Source organism: Nestor notabilis, unplaced genomic scaffold, assembly GCF_000696875.1.
Source record: "Nestor notabilis isolate BGI_N333 unplaced genomic scaffold, ASM69687v1 scaffold19959, whole genome shotgun sequence".
Taxonomy (NCBI): domain Eukaryota; kingdom Metazoa; phylum Chordata; class Aves; order Psittaciformes; family Psittacidae; genus Nestor; species Nestor notabilis.
In genome coordinates, this window is record NW_009943480.1 from 3,913 (window position 1) to 27,443 (window position 23,531).

The window sequence follows — 23,531 nt, forward strand, 5'->3', positions numbered from 1 at the left end:
GTGGCACCAACCACTGAACTTCAGAGATTAGCCTCAATCTTAACCTGGCTCCCAAAGCCCCCCATCAGACTCGGTTTCCTCCACCCCTTCCCAAGCGAGTCTGCACCAGGACCCAGCGCTGCCATCCCTGCGCCCCACGGGATGGGATCGGATCCGTGTCCGGTGGTGGGAGGGAAGGAGCCCCCATGGGTCTGGTGTGGACACCCTCAGCCACAGGGCAGGGGCTCTCGGTTAAAAGGGACAGTTTTAAAAGCCATGTATTAAACAAAAGGAATAAAATAAAGCACAAAGTCACCTGTTAAAACATCAGACTGGTACTTCATTTACTGCCAATTTTAAGTGGATTCCTAAAAAGACCTGGTTAGTTTGGTGAGTATTGTCATTCTTGGTTATCTGTCATGGAACCTGTCACAGAAATGCTGATTAAAATACTGATAACACTCTAATTCTCTTCAGATCAAAATATGTAACGTTAGGGATTTGCAAATTAAAAGTTGTATGCACCAACCACCACCAATACCAAAACCCAAGCTGGGGTGGTTTTGCTGATAGGATTTGGGTTTGGTTTGAAATGATTACTTGAGAGCATCATTCCCACAGATGGGCTCTGTTTAGTTGATGGGGTTTTGGTTTTCTTTTAGAGGCCTGTATCAATCTGTATCTGTCATCACAGTCTGGTTCTCAGGGCAGTCAGTGCTTTCTCTAAAGCATTTAAATACTGTATCCCAAGGTATTTCTCAATATGCAAACCACAGCACATTTTTGTTCAAGCCACATTGTCTTGTGAAGGTAAGTATAACCTCAGTTTCAAAAGGGTTTCCAAGGAGGCACTAAGAACCAAGAAGCCTCTGATATACCCCAACCTCCTGCGAGTAAGAGGGAAGTGTACTCTGATCCTGTTGTGTAAGAGCAATTGCACATCTCTAACAAACATTGAAAGCAAACAGCAAGTTGTACCATGGCAGCTCTATGGGAAACTGGATCACTAAATTCTAGTGGGATGGACAACTCCTCCTGGAAGTTTGTCTAGCATTAAAAAAAACCCAGCAAAAAACCCATTTAAACTTAGTTTAACAGCACAGCTTAACCATTGAATGACCAAATAAAAAATAAATACATTTATCACATCAGCTGCTACTAAGATTTGTTGTCTTCTTTCAGGTTTACAGTTAGTCATATAAATATACCAACCCTTGCGTGATAGGAGGCCAAAACGAGTGTATTCTGTTGATTTGGCAAATGTTTCATGACAAATATTCCAGAGTTTAATTAATTTCCATTAATTACATATAAGGTTCAGAAGATTCTGAATTGCAGCCTTATCTAGTATTCTTAGAGAAGATTTATTAAGCACACTTAAGTGATGTTACATAGATACACATTTCTGAAAGAGCCCTACAAAACTTTTCCCAAATGAGGTCACCAATTCAGGCACCAACAGACAGCAGAAAGAAAAACAGGTATAATTATCCGACATAGAACGACACTGTCAACTATTCAGTTAAGTGCCCTATTCCAATTATCCAACTTCTGCCTTCTTAGGTCTGATGTGACCAATGCCAGCCCATGTTCTTAAACCTATGGTACTTCTAGACAACGTATGTAAATTTACAGTATACAATTTGGATTCACCATGCATGAATACTTTGTGTGTAACATTTAATAAGCTCAATCTACATCCAGAATAATTTACATGAAAGGACAATATTTATTTAAACAGAGCTCAATGGGTAACCATGGTATCTGAGTGCATCCAGAGGAAAAGGGGGTCAATGTGAATTCAATCAACGGCACTCCCACACTTTTACTGTTTGATCTACACTTCCAGTAACCACATACGGTGCCGTCTTGTGGAAATCTGCGAGGAAAGAAAAGCTTCCGTTAAGAGCAAATCCCAAACTTCTGTGTTTCCACCCTCACTGAATGGCGTTGCCTTTCCAAAACCATGACGTCAGCTCCAAGGCTGAATTTCAAAGCTCATCCTGTCTGCAGTCCTCAAGGCTAATTCTCCCAGGCTGCAATTTTGGAAAGCCTGAAAACCAACTTTGGTTTCAGTTACAAAGGGGCTTTCATGGAAATCGAGATCCAGAACATCTCAAACTGATAAATCCTCAAACTATCCAAAGACAGAAGTTCATGTGTTTACATAAGAGGTATTCAAGAATCAGAAGCCAAGAACCCTGACGTTCTCTCTTTGCTGCAGGCAGCACAGACTGTGAGCTAGGCTGTAAAAAATGCAGAGTGCACTGTTTCTCAGGAGATCCCAAAATATTCCACATACACAAACCAGTTCTGGCCTGGGTCAGCTGACAGTACTGGGACATTTACCAAGAGGCATCAAAGAGCCCAGGGCTCAGCCAAGTAATCTGTACAGTGAGGCAGCCAATCCCTGCTACTGGCTTAACGCTACCTTCCTGATCATGTCTTCAACTTGAGAGTGCAGTCACAGACCCTGCCTTCTGATGAGCCCTGCAGCCTGACTGGGAACCTCAGCAACCAGCTCAGGTTCACTGCTGACCTAACTCACAGCTCTACTGAAGAAGCTAGAAACTGCAGAGGAACACAAATCAGAAAACGAGAGCAAAGCGAGCTTTGGTGAACAGGGAGGCCTCTGGTGGTTTTGCCCTTGTCAGGGAAGGGGGGAATTAATGTCTACCAGGACCTGGTAATACCAACCAGGAATTCAAAGTATATTTTGTGGCTCCCCTGCCTTTTTTCAACTCTGGGCAAGCAGCTGTGACACAGCACTCCCTGAACGCCTACCCTGGCAGTGGTGAGAGATTCCAGAGCACCCTGGCAGTTAACGTCCAACGTGCAACCCTGGCAACAGAAGCGGAAAATCCAGCACACTCACAATTCCTATCTGTCCTTGGCTGATTCAAACATACACAGCTCTAAATTCACTAGAATCACTGACACCAATGTCTAGCCTGGGGCTCAACTGCAGCTGGCGAAGACGTAGAAACATCTGTACCTCTGGAGTGGACTTTGCAGCAGGCACTGCAGAGCAATACATACCCAAAGAGGTAACAAAGTGTTCGTGCGCATTGAGAGTTTTCATGCATCGCTTGTTCTTGAAGTCCCAGACACGGAGAGTCTTGTCATCAGCACAGCTCAAAATAAATTTGCCCCCCGAATGGAACAGAACGCCACGTACCCAGTTATCATGGCCCACCTGGTGCACAAGGAGAGAGCAGTGAGCACACGTGTGCTGTAAGGCCAAGCATTCCACAGTTCCTGCCGTGGCGCACCGAGCGGCGCCTTGCCCTGCTCCCACAAGGATGGCATTCTGCCTCCTAAAACCTCTTGGAACTCCAAGTTTATCTTCAGCTGCTATTATTACATCTCTATCAGCACTACCAACAATGCGAGTTCCTGTCCTTGGAGGCAAACAAAGACGTCCTCATGTGATCCGCACGGATCCTGCTCCCCACCCCCAGCACCCTGGACGTGGCTGGAAAGCAGCGGTGACAGCCTGTGGGAATGCTGCTCATCCAGGGAACACGGCATTTGACACAAGACAAAATTCAGAAGATCATCAGCACCCTGCAGAAAAACCAAGCTCCTCGTCCCCAAACCACACCACAGCACCCCTGCGTTTATACTACGTGTTCTGAGATTCTTGGCATTTCTTAGCACCAAGAGCTGAAATAGAGAAGCCTTTAGAACTGTGTATTCTATCTGCATTCTATCAGGAACTCTGGCTTCTCTTGAAAACATCAACACGTGAGATAATGCATTCATTAAATCTGGGTTTACATACACTATGACCAGAAAAACACCAGTGAACTTACAAGTGTCATAAGGCACATGCCAGTGCTAATGTCCCACATCTTAATGGTCTTGTCTCTGGATCCAGACAGCAGAAAAGGCCCAGGCTTGCCACTCTTCTTAGTCTACAGGAAATCAGGGTTTAAGTTATGGCATATATGGGGCAGAGGGGAGAGGAGGGAGGAAGCAGATCCCTTCAGAGTGCTATTTCTTAGCAGCAAAATTAGATTTTACAATCCCAAAGGTGAAAGTCATGGGCATTTTGTTACTAGGAGAAATAAACACAAATAAAAGGGATTAAACAATCTGTTAAAAGAAATGGTTGTATCCCCTGCTGATGCACCAAGCCAAATAATTGAGTGCACACTTGCCTACTGCAAGACACCCTCTTTTAATAGGAGACACGGCGGGAGACAGACACCTCAGGACATACAAGTAAGACACTTGGACATACCTCTGGGTTCTCATAAAAACAAATGAAGTTTAAGTCTTTTGGAGAATTTCCTACTCTGAACTTACTTCTATCTGTAATCATGCAAAGAATGAAATAAAGACTTAGTGCTCAGAACGGGCAGTGTTCAAGTGTGAGGTTAGCATTAACTCCCTTCTAGCCCCAGCTGAGCACCGTGCTGTGCTGCACCCTGCTGAAGAGCCAGCAGAGGGCACGGGAGACACGGCTGCAGAGGACACCACTGCGAAAGTGGCACCAGGAATGCAAGTTTAACTTCTGCCCATTCAAAGATTATAAGGATCTTTTAAAGATGCAAGTAAAATCTGACTGAAGTAATCTGTAACATCCATCACTGGATAAGCCCCTGTCTCCAGTGTACCTACATTTCCCCTTGGGTACTTGTGTCCTTTTTGAGGAAGAGGACAAGGCAGAAACGCTTCAGGGTCTTTTCACTAGAAACTGCAGTTAGCTTCTAGGTCATTTCTTCTACACTTTATCATCCTTAGAAGGAAGTTTTTGCTGACCTTTAGTAAGCCCTTCCTGAGGCTCACCAGGAGAAGATGTATCTGTGATCACACAACTGAGGATTTATTTTTGCTGCAGAATGCTTTCTCCTGTCATTAACTTTGTTCACTAGCACATGGCGGTCAAAGCTTAGTTCCAGCACAACATACCCACAGCAGCTTCATTCCTGCAGTCCCGACTCACTACTTCTCCCAACAACTTTCAATTGCTGCGCATCCTTATAATCCTCATGTTATGCCAGATCACATTTCTTTGCTGAAATATGTGGAGGTTGTCCCATTCTCAGCCTTTTCAGAAACAAGAGTATCTCTCCAAAGTCTACTTTTCTTAGTGCACGGATACACCTGCTATCCCTGCCAAGCACTTTGGGAACAAAGCTCAGCTGCTCTAAATATTAGCCACAAAGTTCTACATGGAGCATGGTCAAAAATCTTACTGCACATGCTGATGGAACAGTGGAAACATTACCTCTGATCCCGTAGCTTCTGATATGGTGGAGTACGAGCTCTCGGGAGCCCAGGAAATGCATTCTACCACGTGCTCGTGCTCCCGGAGCTCAGCTTTGCATTCCTTCGTCGCTACCACCCAAACACGCACTGTCTGGTCATTGGAACAACTGGCAATTAAGGTGCCATCCTGGTTAGGCCGCACCATGCGCACCCATTCTCTGTGACCCGTGAAAGTCTTCACACAGTAACTGTGCAGAAAGAGAAACACAGCATGGCTCGGTCAGCACTGCAGCAAACCGCTCCACGTGAAGCCTCTGAAGTGTAAGGATGCTTGACCTACTCTGAGGAGTTAAAAGAAGTATTTCAGCACGCACGTGCCCATCCTGGATGGTGATGTACAAAGCCATAAAACAGTTCATGGAAAGGAAGTTAACATGAGAAGAAGTGACAGCTAAGAACTGGCAATTCCTTGTTAATGTAGAAAGCAGGAAGCTCGGGGGGAAATGAAGCTGACAGGACAGCTTGCATTAACTAGGTATTGCAAGAACAAGCAGAGGTTTGCAGGTCATTCAGCCAGCCTTCATCTACACCTTCCAGCAAAGGGATGGATTAAAACAACTGATGAATGAAACGAGCAAGACAAAAAAAATCAGGAGATGCCATGATCTGTGCCAAGAAAAGTAACAGATTTCTCCTCCCTCTCATGCTCCATTTAAACTTGTGGTTAACCACTGAATTTACATTCCCACCTGCTCCTGAGTTATGGTTCTACCCTCATAGCTCCCAGAAAGATAAAGACAGTTTTAATTAGTCGGTACTAAAACCTAAACCTCTGTGCTTCATGATTCATGACAGAATCCTTGAGTGAATTACTCTAAAGGGCACAATATCATACCTCAATTCAAATAATGTTTGCTGACATTCAAGATTTATGTGGCCCATTTCCCACAAACAGAGGTTTCTGCTTGTTTTGTTTAGTGCTGATGTTTAGCCAGAAGTGCACTTACCCTGTTTGGACTTCCCACATTTTGATAGTTTTATCCCTTGAGGCAGAAACTATATGATCTCCATTGGGCATGATGGCTACTGAAGAAACATTATGATCATGACCTAAAAGCAACATAAAACCTTTATTAAGTGGTACTGTAATAGTTCTTACAGAGCACAAAGGACTTGGGTAGTAACTACAGCAGCAGTTCATGTTTTATGGCATAATCTTTACCTATAAATTTGAGGTTTTATGCAATAATCATTTACATTTTCAGAAACCACACAGCCCAGACATTGGGCATCTTTTAAAACAGGTTCAAAAACATCTTCAAGATGTTTTAAAACCCGACACTCGCCACTGCAAGCAACACTTCTCCACAGTTACAAAAGCTGGTAGTTTAGATGAGGGAGCTGCCACAGTGACCACTTTAAAATGACCAGTTAGCTCCCATTTACAGTATGCTGATGCACTCTGCCACTGCTTGAAGGAAAACAGGTCTTCATGAGAGGCATGCCAGGCCTCACTGCAGCAGCCTACTGCTAAAAGGCTGAATGTTTCTGGACATCTGAAACCAGGTTTTAACAGAACACTATACTGTGCCGATTCAAGAACCAAGCAAGAACCAACTGTACAGACACAACAGTGACTTCTGCTGAGAGATCTGAGGGGAAGACAATCAGTGCTGAGCCAGGAAAAAGCATTCAGATCGTTTCCTTAACACACTCATTACAACCTCATGTATGTGGCTTCAGCTCTTGACTCTGCTCATCCCACAGGCAACAGGACATAAGGGCAGGTAACACACTCTGTAAACACTAGCCATTTACATGTTCACAGAAAATTAAAACAAACTTCCCAAAGCAGCAAACAGCAGAATTCAGTGGTTTGAAGTTTTAGCATTCCCCAGAACAAGCTGTGGAGTAGGGGTTGACAAGTCCAGTGCACAAGTTTGACTCAACAGTTCGTATGTAATTCATACACTTGTCTTACTTCAAGCTCTGCAACTGTCCTTACTTAAGCTGTCAGGATTAGAAATGAATCTCCTGAGATCAGCAGATAGAGCCTATATGACTTCTCAACAGACCAGAGGCATTAAACAGCTTCCTTTTTTCATCTAGAGACCTGATGTTCTTTTTTCCAAAGTTACAGCCAGTAAGGTCACTAGTAAGTTGCTTTTTTTCTTTTATTGCAGCTACACTGCAGCCATGTACAACTGCACAACTCCCATTTCCATGTTTGCACTGAGAACTTGGAGCCCCTGCTGAGCTCCCATTCCAAAGCATCACAGCAGTGGTAAGGATGGCAGTGTGACACAACCCTAGCCCCTATAGTACTTTACAACTCCTCACTGGAAAGTTATTTATTTTTCACTTGAAATTGATTGGAAGCACACCTGAAGATAACTCATCTGCCCTCATGTTACAACATCCAGCTCAAACACACACACGCTGCAATTATGTCCATGTAGAAATCATTAAAGGCCAACCTCACCACCCAGTAGCACAACTTTATTTTCTTGCTACCAGCCAGCTGCAATGTCTGTTCTTCCTCCACAGTGGTGTTCTGTGGTGTTCAAGGAACTATATGCACAAAAGTCAACAGCTTTCTGTTTTCTTTGGGGTGTGTTTAATTTCAGAAGTCTCAAACATTCTCTATTCCTACTCACCACTTCTACAAGAAGACAGTACCAGCAAGACAAGCAGCAGTATAAAAATGCCTTTACGTAAGTAGATGCTGTCAGTATTAGAATCTTGTAGGTGTGGTTAACTTTCCCATCTTTCCCATGGGTTCTGAGCCCAATGCAAAGGGTCAGATGTGACAGACATGAAGCAAACCATTGTGCAGTACATGCACAACGCCCTCACCCCAGTTGCTTCCTTCCTGAAGCAGTACAGCAGGGACAGAGGGGTGCAGGAGGTTAAGTTTTTACTGATTCGAAGGTATGATTTTATTATCTAGTAAGCATTTAAGTTTGAGAGTTAAACCCCTCCAACTGCCATTTCATTTCAATATCATTATAAGGTGCTTCCCAGAGCATCGTGCACAGCAGACTGGATATGCCATTTCATTCCACAGATACTAAGCATACACCTTATTTACAGAGCACTTAAAGCATCAAAATACTCCCCCCCCTTTCTCTTGGACAATTCTCTGGTTATAATCCCCTTCCACATCAGCAGTTTTCCTGGATACAGAAAAAATAATTCACTTTACTGTCTGCTAAATCAATTCCCTTTATACCTTACCATGCATAGTTCTGATGCACTCAAAGCCCTGGAAATCCCATAGCTTAATGGTCATATCAGCAGAACAGGAGGCCAATAGTTTGCCAGTGTGGTCAAAGGAAATATCTTGCACAGAGTCTGTATGGCCCTTAAGGGTTCGTTCGAAGTCTCCTGTCTCATAATCCCACACCTGACAAGTGAACAGAAAATCCGTTAACAGCAACCCATTACTCTTTGTGTTCTCCAGCCTTACATTTGCACTCTGCAGGACAGTCTGGCACCTTACTCAATAATTAATTGAGCACAGACAAAGAGACAGCCCTAGAAAGCATAACAGCATAGAAAAATACGTATTTTCATACGATTTGGTTAGTTATAAATTAACTGAATCTTCAAAACTGCCTTTCAGCTAACTCAGAGCACTATAAACACAGTTTATAATGGAAAATCAGTTTCATTGTATCTAGAAGTCTTAACACCCAATATCCTTAAAAATAAAGAAGATCAATTTAGAAAACACTGGACAGACAAATCCACTTTGTCCAGATTGGTTTTCTTCATCCCTTCCTATGCTACTTGCCCAGCACCAGTGGAACAGCCCGCTTCCAGTTGGTGGGGAAAACACATTCTGCCTACTAAAGAGCAACATTCAGAAGGAGTTGGTTTTAGGGATGATAATCCAGACCAGGCTAGGGAGTTTGATATGCACATATTAACAGATTACAGATTCTGTTAGATTCAATAAACACTGCAGTTAATAACTGTGAGAGCAGCAGGTCCCCATTCTCACCTCCTAATTCAGTCAGTCTTCTACCATCCAACTGCAAACAAAAGCCTTTGAAACAAAACAAGCTCTTACAGATTTCACTCTGCCTCTCTCAAGCACAAAATTAGATATTTCATTTTAAATTATACCCTGAACAAAAAAACCCAAAAAACAACCAAAACCAAAAACCACCCCACAAAACAAAACATACACAACCAAAACATAGCCAACAAAAAGAATCCATCATCCCAATAGATGGAAATCACTGGGAATGCAACAGTCAAATTTAACTGCAAGGTTTGGCTTTAAGAAGGAAATGCATCCAATGTATCCATAAGAGGGAGCAAACCCAAAGCTAAGTAGGCTTGTCCAGCACCTCACAACCAGCTGGCCCTGACTGCTTGAAGGAAGAGCTGCCATTCCTCTGTGTTCAAGCCTGTTGCAGAAACAACAGGTTAAAGCTCTCCATGAACTAGATCTGGCTGACACCTTCTCCAACAGGGAGCCACCATTACAATAACTTGTGTTTTTAAACACACTGCTGGATGCACTACTCAACATTTTTCAGAACACCACTTTTCCAAACAGTTTTCAAACCAGCAGAGAAGTGAACAATGAGAACTACCCTTTACTGGGGTAATTCCCTTAAATTGTGACATTTGAACAACAACAAAACGTACAATCATGTCTTTATTGGATGCTAAAACGAGAAGGCACTTGCCTACTATCACAAATCTCTTCATGCCACTATTGTACACTGCAATAAAGGCCTATGAAGACCCTTTCAAGTTACTGAAAGCCCGAGGACTTGACTGGGACTTGCATGTCCCATTTAGAACAGTTTTCAGTTAAGAAAAGCTGCACAACCACTTTAACCTGGCTTTAAAAATAATCACTTCACATGACTTGAGGCAACTGTCTTCCTCCTCCTGCTGTCACTGCTCGATACACTACTCCATTCCTCCCCTACCGAGCAGTCAAAATGCATTCTTCTTCCACTGATGATTTCTCCAGTCTCTAAATCTGCACTAGCTTAACTATTTTTGCCTCAAGTCAAAAGACAGCAAAACACTCCTGAAGATATTAACTGGACCAGCATAAAACTGTGTAGATTATACAGGTCATAGTACTTGAAAGATCTGTCCCTACTGAAGCTAAAGCAGAACCTGAAACAATCAATCTTCCATCAGTACAATACAAATCCAGCTTGAAGCACTGATGTTACGTATTACAGACCTCTGACTTGCTTAGTTTCATCTTCTGTAGCAGACACATACCTTTATTGTGGCATCCTCTGAAGCAGAGACCATAACACTGAAAACTGGATGGAAAATTACTCGAGTGACAGGACTCCTGTGTCCACTCAATGCATACTTCTCTGGAGGACGAGGAATCCACTCTTTAGGGTCTCGTTTCTGACCAAGAGGTCCACCTGATGTAAATTCTTCCTTAGCTTCATTCAGCTTCGATTCTAGTTCCATTACCTAAGTTTGTGAATTTTAAAGAGACTGTTCATTTCTAGTTTTGTACAAAATCTACTTCACCTTCACTCATTAATAATCCAACCACCACTGACTCCCAAACTCACACTGAAGCAAAGATTGCATGGATCCAAACTGATAACCAACATTCAACAGTGTTGGTGTTTCCAAACATCAAACCTAAATTAATTCTTTATTGTTTATTCTTTAGGAATTTAATTATCCATCAGTTATTTTTCTCCAACTTCCCAAATATTTTGACAGAGAAAAAAAAAAAAAGAACTACAAAACCACGTTCACTCCAATACTGTACAAATACACTTGAGCTCCTATTGTGACAACTACCGAAGGAGGTTAACAAAAACGAATGCTACTACTGCAGCAATGTTTTGTACCCCAAGATGGTTTGCACGTTAACCAACAGGAGAGAAACTGAAGGGGTAATAAAGCCCTAGATACATTAACCTTCAGAATAAAGAGGTCTTTATTGTTAGCACACTGATTTTATTTTTCTTTGCTTTTAACACACTGTAGATCCATTGAAGCATTACTAAAAAGAGTTTTGTACTGTCCGCTTGCTGTAGAATCACTTCCTCTGATGCACCAGAGTTAATGCTTTCTTCCATTCAATGAAATGGCCAAAGACAAGGGGCAGCACAGGTTTTTTACCTTGTCTCTAAACAGCGAAGCCTTCTGGGGACAGCTATTCAATCTTTCACAAGCTGCCTTAAGGCACCTCTTGCCTTTCCTGCTTCAGAAACTGCACATGAAATCCCTACAGTGAAGTCAAGAACTGTTTGTAAGGAAACTGAGAGGCTAACTCTGCTAGCACAGATAGAACATTTTCTACAACATGGGTTTAGGTATCTTCCTTACTCAAAATGCATCTCTGAGGCATCATTTGCTAAACCCTGTGTTTGTCTGACCAGGAAAATATGTAACATTCTGTTCAGTGATGCACGTTCACTTTCAGTCATAACCTTTTATACAAGTAAATCCATCAGATCTCTACTTGCCTTCTTTTGTAATCTTATAACAGATGTCCATTTTTTTTCCAGAAGCCCAGCATACTTCTTATCTAGCTCTTCATTCTGAGGAGGAGAAGCATTTGAATAAATCAATAAATTCTAGTTCCAAAGCTTGTAGAAGTGTTTCTTCAAAGGCAACATAAACAGCCCATTTTAATAAAAAGACCCTAATGAGTTTTACTAGTGGAACAGAAGAGCCATACTTCAGATTTTAATAGCTACAATCTACATACATAGAAACGAGGAAGATAATTTAACAATATAGTTTTTAATTAAAAATACTGCAGCAGTGATGCAAAGGTCTGCAAATCACACCCGAAAACTAGGACTGAACTGTTATCTGTGCTGGCTTCTATCTTCATTACTTAAAAGCTTCTGAAGTGCTCTGCATAGCTGAGAATGGTGAATATTTATTTAGAAAAACCCAACTTGGTTATAGTTAACCTCAAATTGTCACCATTGTATCACATTAATTTGTGCCACCTTCTCAAAGACAACAGAGAGCAACAATGTCACAGCTTCTTTCAAAGAAGCTCTGAGGACTGGCTACCTTGGTCAGGGACCAGATGTTAACCTGCTACTGCAGGGGCACTTGTAAAAGGTGGAGTTATCTGCAGGAGTAATCAATAGAGAGAGAGCTGAAATCCCTCACTGTAGAGTTACACTTGAACCCCTCCACTTCACTGGCATCATTTCTGCCTTTTGTTTTGTCATTTTAGTATAGTCCATCCAATTCAGATTTTCTTGCAAGAAAGTCATGTGGAACTTTTAGCAACTGCATCTCCTATATCCCCCAGGAGCAGCTAGCCTATTTAGATTGCCTTTTTAACCTTTGGGAAGGGAGGACTTAATGAGGCTGATAGGTAAGGCAGATAAGGGAATGGTATGAGGATTTTCAATTATAAGTAAGGTATTTCAATTTGTCCTTTCTACTTATTTATTAGAACCTGGGAGCAGATTGGAGAAATTAAGTCAAACTTCAGCCAAGCATTTTGGAACTAGAACAGTGCAAGAGAAGAGGATTTATCCACAGTCAGCACACAAGTTTTCTACTCAATCCAGCTGTATGCAGAGAAACCCAAGCTCACATGAAGTGCACACCTCCTCCGATAGCAAGTGGCAAGTTTAAAATGAATCCTCAGTTACAAAGGCAGATCAGCAGAATTAAGCTGGAAGAAAGGACTGGTCTAAGTCACCAGAATCTGCACAGTCTAACTACAGAGCTGCATACCAGAGCCAATCACCTTACAATGGCTATCTGAGCTTGCCCTCCTGCTATCCATTAACCAACTGGTATGCCACAGTCTGAGGCCATGAGTTAACTACTGACCCAACTGCAACCATAAAAGAGACTTACACCCATTTGCTCTGTACAATAAAGGAGAGGACAAATGCAACCCTGTTTTGTCTTTCTGTTTCTTAAACCTTACAAGTGGAGTCAGCCTCCAAAGCTGCCCAGCCCTACATCTGGTTACAAGGGAAGAGCCTTCAGTTTTCTAATTTTGGATTGCAGAAAGTTTATGCTTTTATGCAGAATTCTGTGATAAGAATAACCAGAGTTAAGGAAATGAGTTACAGGGAGGGGAGGATGGACACAACAACAGGAAACAAATCAAATGTGTTAAAATTAGACACGTTCTTCCAAATATTAAGCAGAGAATAGTTTGGGCTGGAAAGGAGCACACAAGAGATGCTCCAGTCCTCTATGGAGATGCTGGAGTGAGGCCAGTGAAGGGCCATGTCTTTTTTTGGTATCACCTTCTATCACCTTTCTTACACATTCACATTGCCTTTTATTAGCTTTGGCTCCTAGCACCTTCCACCTTGAAACATCTAGGCCTTCTTAGGACTTGGATCCTTAAAAGGCCATTACAGGAAACACTCAGTATTGTACAGATGAGTGGTAAGCAGACAAAAACAAGATTAAAAACATGCCTAAGTCACAAGCTGCAGATAAAGGTGAGAGTTTTGCTCACAAATTGCAGAGTCATCCAGTGATGATTTAATTTTATGGCAAGGTAATAAGCTGTGAGTGTATCACCTCCAGTTCTGAAACTGCATGAGGTACATAAGAGACATGCACGCCATAAAATTGAACACTCTTTACTTAAAAGACACGTGAAGAATCTTGTTTGAACTCACCACATCTAACTCAGCCTCCTTTTTAAAAACCGAATATGCCTCTTCATAGCCATTGGAACGAAGGTAGTCTGCTATTGCTCGATTTCTGCAAGACAGAGGACAGCTCCTTCAGCCACAGGTCTCAGCAAGAGCAGGATGGGTTTGGACTTTGTTGTTGTAAGAAAAGCACAATCCACACCTCAGTCTCCAGTGCAGTACAGCACCAGCATTATCAGGTTTGTTAAAAGCCCAAGCAAACCTTCTAAATACATTTGGCAAACAGATTTTGCTCCAAGATGTCAATAGCAGGATACACGTTTTATTTCAGGTTTGGTGGAGAGTTTGGGGGTCTTCTGTTTTCCCTTTGAAGTTATCCAACATTGGAGCAGCATGAATACACTGATCCATCTGTGTGGTACATAAAAGCCATAGCAGGTACAAAAGCAACAACCACATCTACATATTAAAGCTGTGGCTTTATCTTTGAAGGAAAACTGATTTGGGCAGAACAGTTTAGGGCACAGAATTTTACTTCAGTAAAGCTCGAATAAAATGCTCAGTTTGAGAGAAGAAACCTTAGCTTTCTTTTTCAGAATGATTCAGTAACTTCCAGTTACATTACAGAAAGGGACCTGTGTGTAAATATACACATACCTCACATGTAAATATGCACATATATACACAAACTATAAATATTTAACTAAACTGATAAACAGATACTTTTTAAAAATACAAAGATCAGGTGGTCACCTACACAAAGGCACAATAAAATTAATACCTTTTGCTAGCTGAAGAAAGCAGCAATAATGACTTTTTGTTCTAAAAAGAATTTGCTTTTCACATGAAAATTCTTCCTGTGTCTTTCATTGTGTTCTCCTTTCCTACCTTTTACACATGTTCCATCTCTCCTCAGACATTTGACTCTAAATACAACTCTGCATTCAAGCAGAAATTTCTCCCCATAAAAGATGGATGCTAAGCCAAAGTACTGCCTCCTGATCAGACCTCTGAAGTAAATCCCAAGCGGGATCTCTCGTCACTTCCCATTTCCATGCAGAACAGTTCATTACTTCCATCTCCGCATTAACGCATGCACTCGTTGAAGGTTTTGCCAGAAAAAAACCCTTAGAGAACTGCTAAAATCTGTAGTAAGAGTGAATAAACTACAATACATGGTACCTGACTGGCATGTGAGCAGAGCCACCCTGTGAATCTATTTGGAAACAAAAGCTAGTATTTAAAGTTTAATGGAAATACGACACAAACTTAGAAATAGTGATTCCTTACAGTTCATCTCGTTGCCTTTGTGACAGCACCATTGTGGCTGCGATGACAGGTTAACGCGATTCAGCAGCGGCTGCCTCCTCGAGAGCTGAAGGCTCGGGAACCCTGGATCCACAATTCAGCCTGCCACAGAGTGGCTTAAATCAAAAGTAGTTTTCCAGACGTGAAATCCAACAGGAAATCCGGAGGCATTCAACACAGAAGATTCAATCCATCTAGAAGGAAGAGAAAGAGACGCCATTAATTTCCTTTAAGTAAAGCATCCAGTCCCTCTGGACTGACGTGATCTTTGCACTCAGATTGCACCAACACTCTGGACAGGGCAAAGTGACTGGAACTGTAAATGCAAATTTATTTTGCTAGTGTGGATTATGCCCTTATAGCACATCTCCCACCTGGATGAGCAGCCTGGAGAGACTTGTACACTTCCTTTATTCCCCCTCTTCCCACCGTTACTCCCTCAAGAAACAAGGAGCTGAAGGAAGCATCTTCAGCCACAGCCTGGTCCTAGTTTGTAGGCAATTCCATGTATGTTCTTGTGAGGAGAGCACCTCAGGCCCACTGTAAACAGCCTACAGTTTGCCCTCACTACTCCTATCAAAGAGCTTCCCCCCTAGATCCTCTATCCTCCTGCTAGACTCTCATCTTGAAGAGAGAGAGATTTATCTCTTCAAAGTAAACCCAGCAAGGCTCATTCAGTTCATGTTCAACACAGACTAGGGATCAGACAACACTCTCCTGTATCTCTCCAGCTTTGGGGGAGAGTTTAAGGAAAGCTGAGAACATTCCAGAAAGGCCCTATGGAAGATGCCATGGAAGATGCCAGCAGCACCAAGGCGCACTCAGTCAGTCTCTGCAGCTCATTCATTTCTTTTCTAAAAGACACCACTTGCACCTTCTCAGTCACGTCTGCCCCATTTACCTACAGTTACATCTTTTACCTCACCCATGTCTGGGGTGCAGCAAATTTTTAAACAGATCCCCAATCTCATCAGAGTAGCACAATTACCACGGGGCAGTCGCCGCAAGCCTGTTACTTCAGCTGGGTTCAGACACTGACTGAATCACTACTCATGGGACAGTGCAAGTTAGTTCAGATACAGCTGAAGTGCAACATACTCAAGTCCATCCAAACCATGCCTTTCACAAATGACGACCTCCTCCCCCCCATTACTTAATATCTCATTATTCAGCAACATGAACTTTAGTGTTCCTTGAGTACAATCTATTTCAACTGGGCAGTCTGACCCATATCCAAAATTATTTTGGCATTGCTGCCTTTTGATTTCTGCACTGCAGGAACTCTGTTACGATTATGAAACCATAAAACCTGATCATGAGAACTGCTGAAGATGGCATTTCTGGCATACCTGGCCAGAGTCTGGATGCAACACATAATTTACTCAAGCTGTTCAGCAAGTCTGCCCAACCAGCTTTTAGCAGCGAGGTAAACCGAACATGGCAACACACAAAGACTTAGGAGATAGCAGTTGGTCTGTAAACCTCCTACAACTGCTTCACGAAACATGCGTCCCCACTGCTCCTCCCCAGGACACACAGATACCAGGTCCACTGTGAAAGCTGCAGAACCATTTCGGTAAGCCTTTCTTACATGAAAAAGAATGCAGAAAACACTAAGCTTGTACTTGTATAGTTAATGTCTACTCATCCATCACAGGGGATCAGGAGCTTGTTTCTAAACCTCTCTAGGCTCTTCTGTCTGCTTCTAAATAAGCTTAAGCTGCAAGTTGCTTGTGTTTCGCTCTGCTGGTGGATCTCCCACCTCGAATGCTGTGCACACCGTAACACTGCTCTGCACGCTGGTCAGGACAGGAGAGCTCCACCAGGCAAGTCATCATCATGTAATTAGTCTCACCTCTTCCCTAATAGCTATTTTGGTAACCAGTCACTGAAAACCGATAGCGCAGGCTGTATCTTCCAGAGGCCACGAGCAAACACTTCACTTACTTTTGTCCCATAGTACTCTTGTCCCATAGTTCGCTTCCTGACAGGTCGACACACAACTGGTTTCACCTTGTTCACTTCACAGTAGGTGTATTCCATAGCAATTAATGGAAATGTGGTTAATACAGAAGATAACCTATTAACCGAGCAGAAGAAGTGCCCTCTAGAGGGCAATGCTGCTGTACATGTAAGTACTGAGAAACAGGCTTATAATGGCTGAATCTCTGCCCTTCAGTATGAACATAGCAACGTCTTGGGTAGTGACAAACACTGTGGAGAACAACAAAACAAGGCACTTCTTCATCCAGAGCAGCACTGGCTGAAGCACTGCATAGCAGAACACAGAGACGTCAGCTCACAAAATCTGCCTGTGTGCTGCCCCGGTGAGGATCTGGGTATGAAAACCAGAAAGTGGTGTCTGCATTATGAACTACCATCATGCAGGAAATGCCTTGTAAATCCAGCACCAGTGCAGCAACTCCACTAGAAATCACACTGCGATGTTCTGTCTGTTGTGTCACTGCATCTAGGAGATGCACTTGCCTAAAACCAGCAGCAGCTGTGTTCACAGGTGATCCTTGACAGGTCATCTAATGTAAAGTAAGTCCAAACTTCTCCTCCTGTATCCCCAACACTCAGCAATCCAGCCTGCTCCCGCGCTCTAATTCCAAGTTGTTATTCAGAAACAGATCTTAGCACTAGATAAATTCCAGTACCTACAGGGCAAAGCAGCTCCTTCTGCTGTTAGCAAATTCCAGCTGACCCACAATAAGTTACCAATCAACTGATCTACAGCACCTCGCTTCTCCAAGAAGTGACTGTTCCAAGCCCACTGCTCAGTGTTCCTGACTTCTGAACTACGAAGGCACCTGAATACAGGCAGAGTATCTTCAGGGCAGCCTCCTTCATACACCCACTTTGAGAAAGACGAAACAAAACGAATGAAAACAAACAAACAGAAAAGAAAACCTGACAAAACCCACAAGCCAACCACCCAAGCAAAAACATCCAAACCCAAAAAGCCCCAAAGGACCCGACTTTAATTACACCTCTGTGCCACTTCAGAAACAACACAGAATGCAGGAATATCATCCATGTGTGTTGCTGCTCTTCAGCTGGGGAAGGCTTGGTGACATACAAAACTCAGTGGAGCAGGACTAACCAGTCCTCCTCCAGGCCTATCAAGGGGTAGAGTCACCCCTGCGTGTCACACACCCGCAAACAGCCTCAGTAATGAGAGGAAGCAAGTGTTCAAAGAGAACCCTTGGGAAGAAGCCACAAGGAGACACCACCTGTACATTACCCCTCGCCTGAAACTGTCAGTACCAGCAGGTTTCTGGGAACAAGGTGGTGTCAAGACAGAGCTAGATCTTTTCTTGACAGAAAAGATGTCTTTATACAAACATTTTAATTTGGTCTGTGTTAAGTACAGAAAAAAGACTGAACTTACACAGAGCCATCCATGGAGTAACAGCTACTAATTAAAACAGGACATGCCTTGTACTACTAGCCCCACTTACACTTAAACAGTTGAAGTTTCTAACTGAAGGTTCAATAGTCTACATATATAGAAGTACCGAGTGCAAACGTCTGCCTGTGTACAGGCTCCAAGTGCTCTCAGCACCATCAGCTGTCTTCTCAGCAGTTTAAAACTGGGAGCTAGCCCCAGCTGGACACACAGCACAGGAACAGGTATGACACAGGACCAGCCTCTCCCTCCTCCAGCAGGACAAGTGCTCAGTACTCCAGAGCGTGGAGGAGAACCACGGATGTTACTTGCTGCAGGCCAGGTCAGCCACTTCTTCATGAAACACAAACCAGCTGAGAACTGTCCATAACATCCTCAGCCCCACTAACAGCAGCATGATCTCACACAACTGCATCTCATCTCAACTGCTAGCTTCTCCACCTAGCTAAAGATCAGCTTTACACTTAGGACTGCTAGAAATCTCAGTAACAAGGATAAAAGATCTCATTCCATCCTCACGTGCTGCAGGGCTGAAGAGGGCATACTAAAGCATCATCTTCAAGAAAAAAAATTTAGAAGGACAGCCAAGAACCAACACAGGCCACAGTTTTCTCCCCACACGAGCTTCTAAAGCACACAGAGCTATTGATAAAGTGGAAGACCCTCTGTCTCTTCGCATGGAAGAACTGCCTCCCATCTCCCTGAACCGGGAGTCAGACATTCCCTGGGTTCACCACGCAGGGCCGTGGCTGGACCCCCCTGTGCTCACCACAGGACTCACCCACACCGTGCCCACGACACATCCATTGCTACTGAGGCGGCTCAGCTGCTCACGCTGCTGCCTGACACACACCTGGGGATGGTCCCACCCCGGCAGTGACTAAACACGTACCTTCCCTCTGCTGCTGGCTCCTGTCGAGGCACCCAACAGTCTGGCTGCACACTTGAAGTGGGCACCCCAGATGTGCTACTGCACAGGAAAGACCCTCTTCCCAAGGGTGACTAAGCCCAGCAGCTCAAAGGACAGTTTCTTCTGCCTGACCTTAAACAGAAGGTCCATATCCCGACGCACACCAGTGTTGGCTTGTTTTAGATTACTGGAAAACTTCACAGCAACTTCAGGAGAGAGACCTGCTAGCCACTCGTAAGATGTGCAAACAGCAAATGAACCAGGTTCAGCTGTGTCTGTTAGCTCTGAGGCAGCTGTACAGCTGGGAACTCATCCTCCGTTCTGGACACATGCCTGCTTTGCTAGGCAAGGCTTAAGAAAACCTACACAAACATCAAGCAGTGACATACAGCGAGCAGAGCTATTCCGAGTTCATCAGGAGCCAGTATTCCCTGCAGACATGTGTAGGCTCTAACCAGATTCTAAGTCACATCAATAAAGCTGCAGAGAGTAATGCAGAGAAAGGCCTTTACAAGTTTCAGAAGTTCAATTTTACAGGCTTCTTTCAGAGCCTAAATTTACTTAAGTAATCACTCTGATGACATAAACCAGGGCTCCCATCATCAACAAAATCCTCCTCAGCACCACAATGGAAGTTGGTCTCACCACTGGAACTCCAGGCTCAAAATCTTTATCATTCTGGTAATTCGAGTCCTCAAGCCTACAGACACATTTGCTTTCTGGCTACTACCAAGAACAGTCAATCAGCCTTAAAACCTTCTTAAGCACTTTTCTCATCTCCCGTAATTCCCACAGGCACATTCCTCCCTCCTGTATTTTATGTTTTCTCTCTTATCTTTTGAATTTTCATGAGTTAAAGCAAGAAAATCAATTTCAGCATCATTCCTTGGTTCACAACACTGGTGGCAGCAGCAGTAAACAAGTAAATGCACCAGCACCACCCCAAGTTCACCCTCTGCTGCCTGGCGACCCAACCACCACTGCTGGCGATCTGTTATTGCAGATCTTGGGCTACACACTCAGAGCTCCTGCAGGAACTTAAATCCAAATTAATTCAATTTCTGCAGTTTTAATGACGGTTGCTTAGGCTCCATAAACAGCCTTCCCACAAAAACACAAGCTCTGTGCACTGAACACGTAACTGTAACTCATTATACCCAAAATTAGAAGATCCATGGCATGAATTACAGAGCAAATGTATTAGGAGATACAGAACAGACCGACACCACTCAGCTCTGAAGGCTTTTCAGAGCTGTGCACTGCTGTGCTTTAGGAACAGTCCATTTTGCCTTCCATAAATTCAACTACAAAACCATTTGTTTCCTAAGTATTACTGGGAAAAAATTTATGTAATAATATTCTACAAGAATGCTTCTTTGAAGGAGACAAACATGACATCAGGTTCTCAGACTGCCTGGTTAGGCACAGCTAATACTGAATCGGTGTTAAAAGGCACATAGGCCACCACAACACAAGGAAACACAACTGGGTTCACATTCTGAAATCAGAGTTTTAGACTGCTCACATTTAGCTTCTAATTCAAATCTTGATTTGCCATCAACTACAATTCCAACAGCCTGGGTGAAACTCGGAAGAGGCCTGGGTGAACCACGGAAGAGCCTGGAACGTCCACCTACATGCTACCAACTTCCAAGCAGTTTCTCTAACACATTCTACTGGTTTTAGAAGAGGTTTCACCTGAAAGAAAACTCCTTACCTTCTGAGTTTGTTAATGTATCTCCTAATCCTACCTCAGTTAGCTTCCTCTCTTCAGGCAGTTTTTCAATCCCAGTAAAGGGCAAGTCATTTATGAAGTGGTAGCAGAGACCAAAGCCACCAAAGACTGAACTGATACCATCAGAATTTATTTCCACAATTCTCTGAAGTTGGGATGATCCATTTATGCATTAGATTACACCTTTAAACCCCAGCAAATTATAAGCAAGTACATAAGAACACTTCCCTTTAATCTACATTAATTTTTAATGGTCTGATTTTCTTTTGAACTCAGTAAGCAAAAAAGCTGCTTTATCAAACTCAGAACAGGACAACTCTTCCCACAAATGTGCTCCAGAAACAGATTCCATAGTATGGAGTCACCATTTAAATATGAATCAGTTAGAAGTGAAGAAATATCTGTACTTCTTGGACAGAACCGCCATGACCTGAAAAAGCTTCTTAGAAACCTGCCTCTATCTGTTCATAGGAAAGAAAGAGGCAACAAATAAAAGAGTCAGGTCCTTTCCCTTCCACGTCACCCGCAGCGACAGCAGAAAAGCCCACGTGCAGTGTAATCGCAGGGACCAGCCTGTTCTCACAGTGTGGCAAACACACCTCATCCTAGAGAATGTGAGGACCCGTGAGGACCCATCACCGGCTGGGCCGGTCGGGATGAGCCCGGAACATGAGGAAGTGCCTCATTTCTGACCCGGGCTGATCTTCCTTCTACTTTTCAGCCTACATCAGTGAAGCTCTCTGAAGGATTAGGGAAAAGTGAGCCCCAACAGCTATTGTATTCTGCAAAAACAAAACAGAAAGCAAATCTGATCTGAATTACAACTCTGAGCCTCGGTTTTAATTCACATGTTTAGTAAGCCTGTTATTCTGCAATTAAGTCATAAATTGCCCATAGGTCTCAAGCACAAGTGCTTTGCCAAGAGTATCTGTGCAGTATTACACATAATACAGCGTTTGTGCACTGTTTGGTCACAGTTTGCAATAATTTCCCAAAAATATTTCCCATTTTCAAGGTTTATCAAAGCAAACACAAAGCCCTGAAACATCCTCTGCCTGTTTTCTCATCCATTTCACCTACATAACAGGTTAATTGAATTGACTTTGCTCAAAAACTGATACTGTAGTTTACTTCTGAAAATACTTCAACAATAGATCCCTGGAGAGTCAGAAGGTAATCTGCAGCAGATCAGAGAGTGCCTGTGTTCCAAAGGCTTGGAATGCCGGCTATAATTACAGCTAAAAAATAAAGCAAAGACGTATCATTGAGATGCTGTAACACAGGAGGCAAGTGAACTCCTCTCTGCTGCACGCTCCCTAAATACAGGCATTTCTGTCCTCATCACAGATGTGCATTCTGAAATAAACTTCTATGCCCATCAAGCTATAATCCCTGTGTCACAGATCACTGGTGGTCGCTACCTCCCTTCAGGACTGTGAAACGAGGTCCTTCTGGTCTTGTTACCTTCCAGGCACCACCAACAGGTGACTTTTCAACACATTTGAACCAAGTCTGCTATGAAAATATTTTTTGGGGGGAAAAGTTAATTCAATCTTGAGCTTTATCCTCCCTCTATCAGTATTGCCATTCTGATAGAAGCATGACACAATTCACTCTCAGGCACAGTCACTACGTATCTTTTTACTGCCTTTAAGCTTCTTCAGGTCAGAGCTCAAGCTTGCAGTCTACATGCAGACTGCAGCAGGAAAGCAAAAACATCCCTCTTGCAGCCTGCCTGCCCAGTGTTGGCTGAAAATGAGGTAAATCTAACTGCCCATAAAGGAACCACCTGGACAAAGCAGGCTGCAGAAGAAGAGAAACCTTTAAAACGTGTGAAAAGGTTTTGGACATGGAGCTCCTCCCGCTGCTGTTTATTATGCTGTGATAGTGGCATGACAGCAAGAGCTCCTTTCACAAAATTAGTTTTAAATTCGTATTAAGCCCCAGTGGGTTTTCACTGAGCTCACTGGAGTCCTGAACGACTTTTTGGTCAGAGATGGGCCAATGAAATCGCAAAGGGGAGTAGAAGCACAGGACCAAGGCAGAGGGGAGCAGGACAGTTAGTGATACAGGGGGCTTTTTAGAGTGCTACAAGCTGCTACTCTGAACCTGTGCAGAGAAGACACAATGCACATCATGGCCTCTCTGCATGACTTCAGCAAGCTTAGTTTCAAAATCATGTTTGCTAAGTCAAACACCACACACACATCTTGAGACAGCAATTCCACAACACTGCATTTAAGCTACTCTCTCTCAGCCACCAAGAGAAGAGTTCATGTACTTGGAGCAGTTTCTTACAGGAGGCCAGCAGTCACATACTGCATCCGAGCTTTGTTCTTTTCAGTTCTTCCCCTCTATTTC

At 43.2% G+C, this 23,531-nt stretch overlaps 1 protein-coding gene across 1 annotated transcript; it reads right to left on the bottom strand.

The window, feature by feature from the left end:
* Positions 1 to 1,324: 1,324 nt before the first annotated feature.
* On the bottom strand, positions 1,325 to 15,308 carry PAFAH1B1 (platelet-activating factor acetylhydrolase 1b, regulatory subunit 1 (45kDa)). The gene is made up of 10 exons (XM_010021968.1): positions 15,096 to 15,308; positions 13,830 to 13,914; positions 11,676 to 11,750; positions 10,456 to 10,662; positions 8,434 to 8,602; positions 6,204 to 6,306; positions 5,216 to 5,444; positions 3,795 to 3,896; positions 3,019 to 3,175; positions 1,325 to 1,858 (listed from the first exon to the last, which is right to left on the bottom strand). Exons 1-10 carry the CDS (start codon positions 15,125 to 15,127, stop codon positions 1,785 to 1,787), a joined length of 1,233 nt encoding a protein of 410 aa, XP_010020270.1. The 5' UTR covers positions 15,128 to 15,308; the 3' UTR covers positions 1,325 to 1,784.
* Positions 15,309 to 23,531: the final 8,223 nt, after the last annotated feature.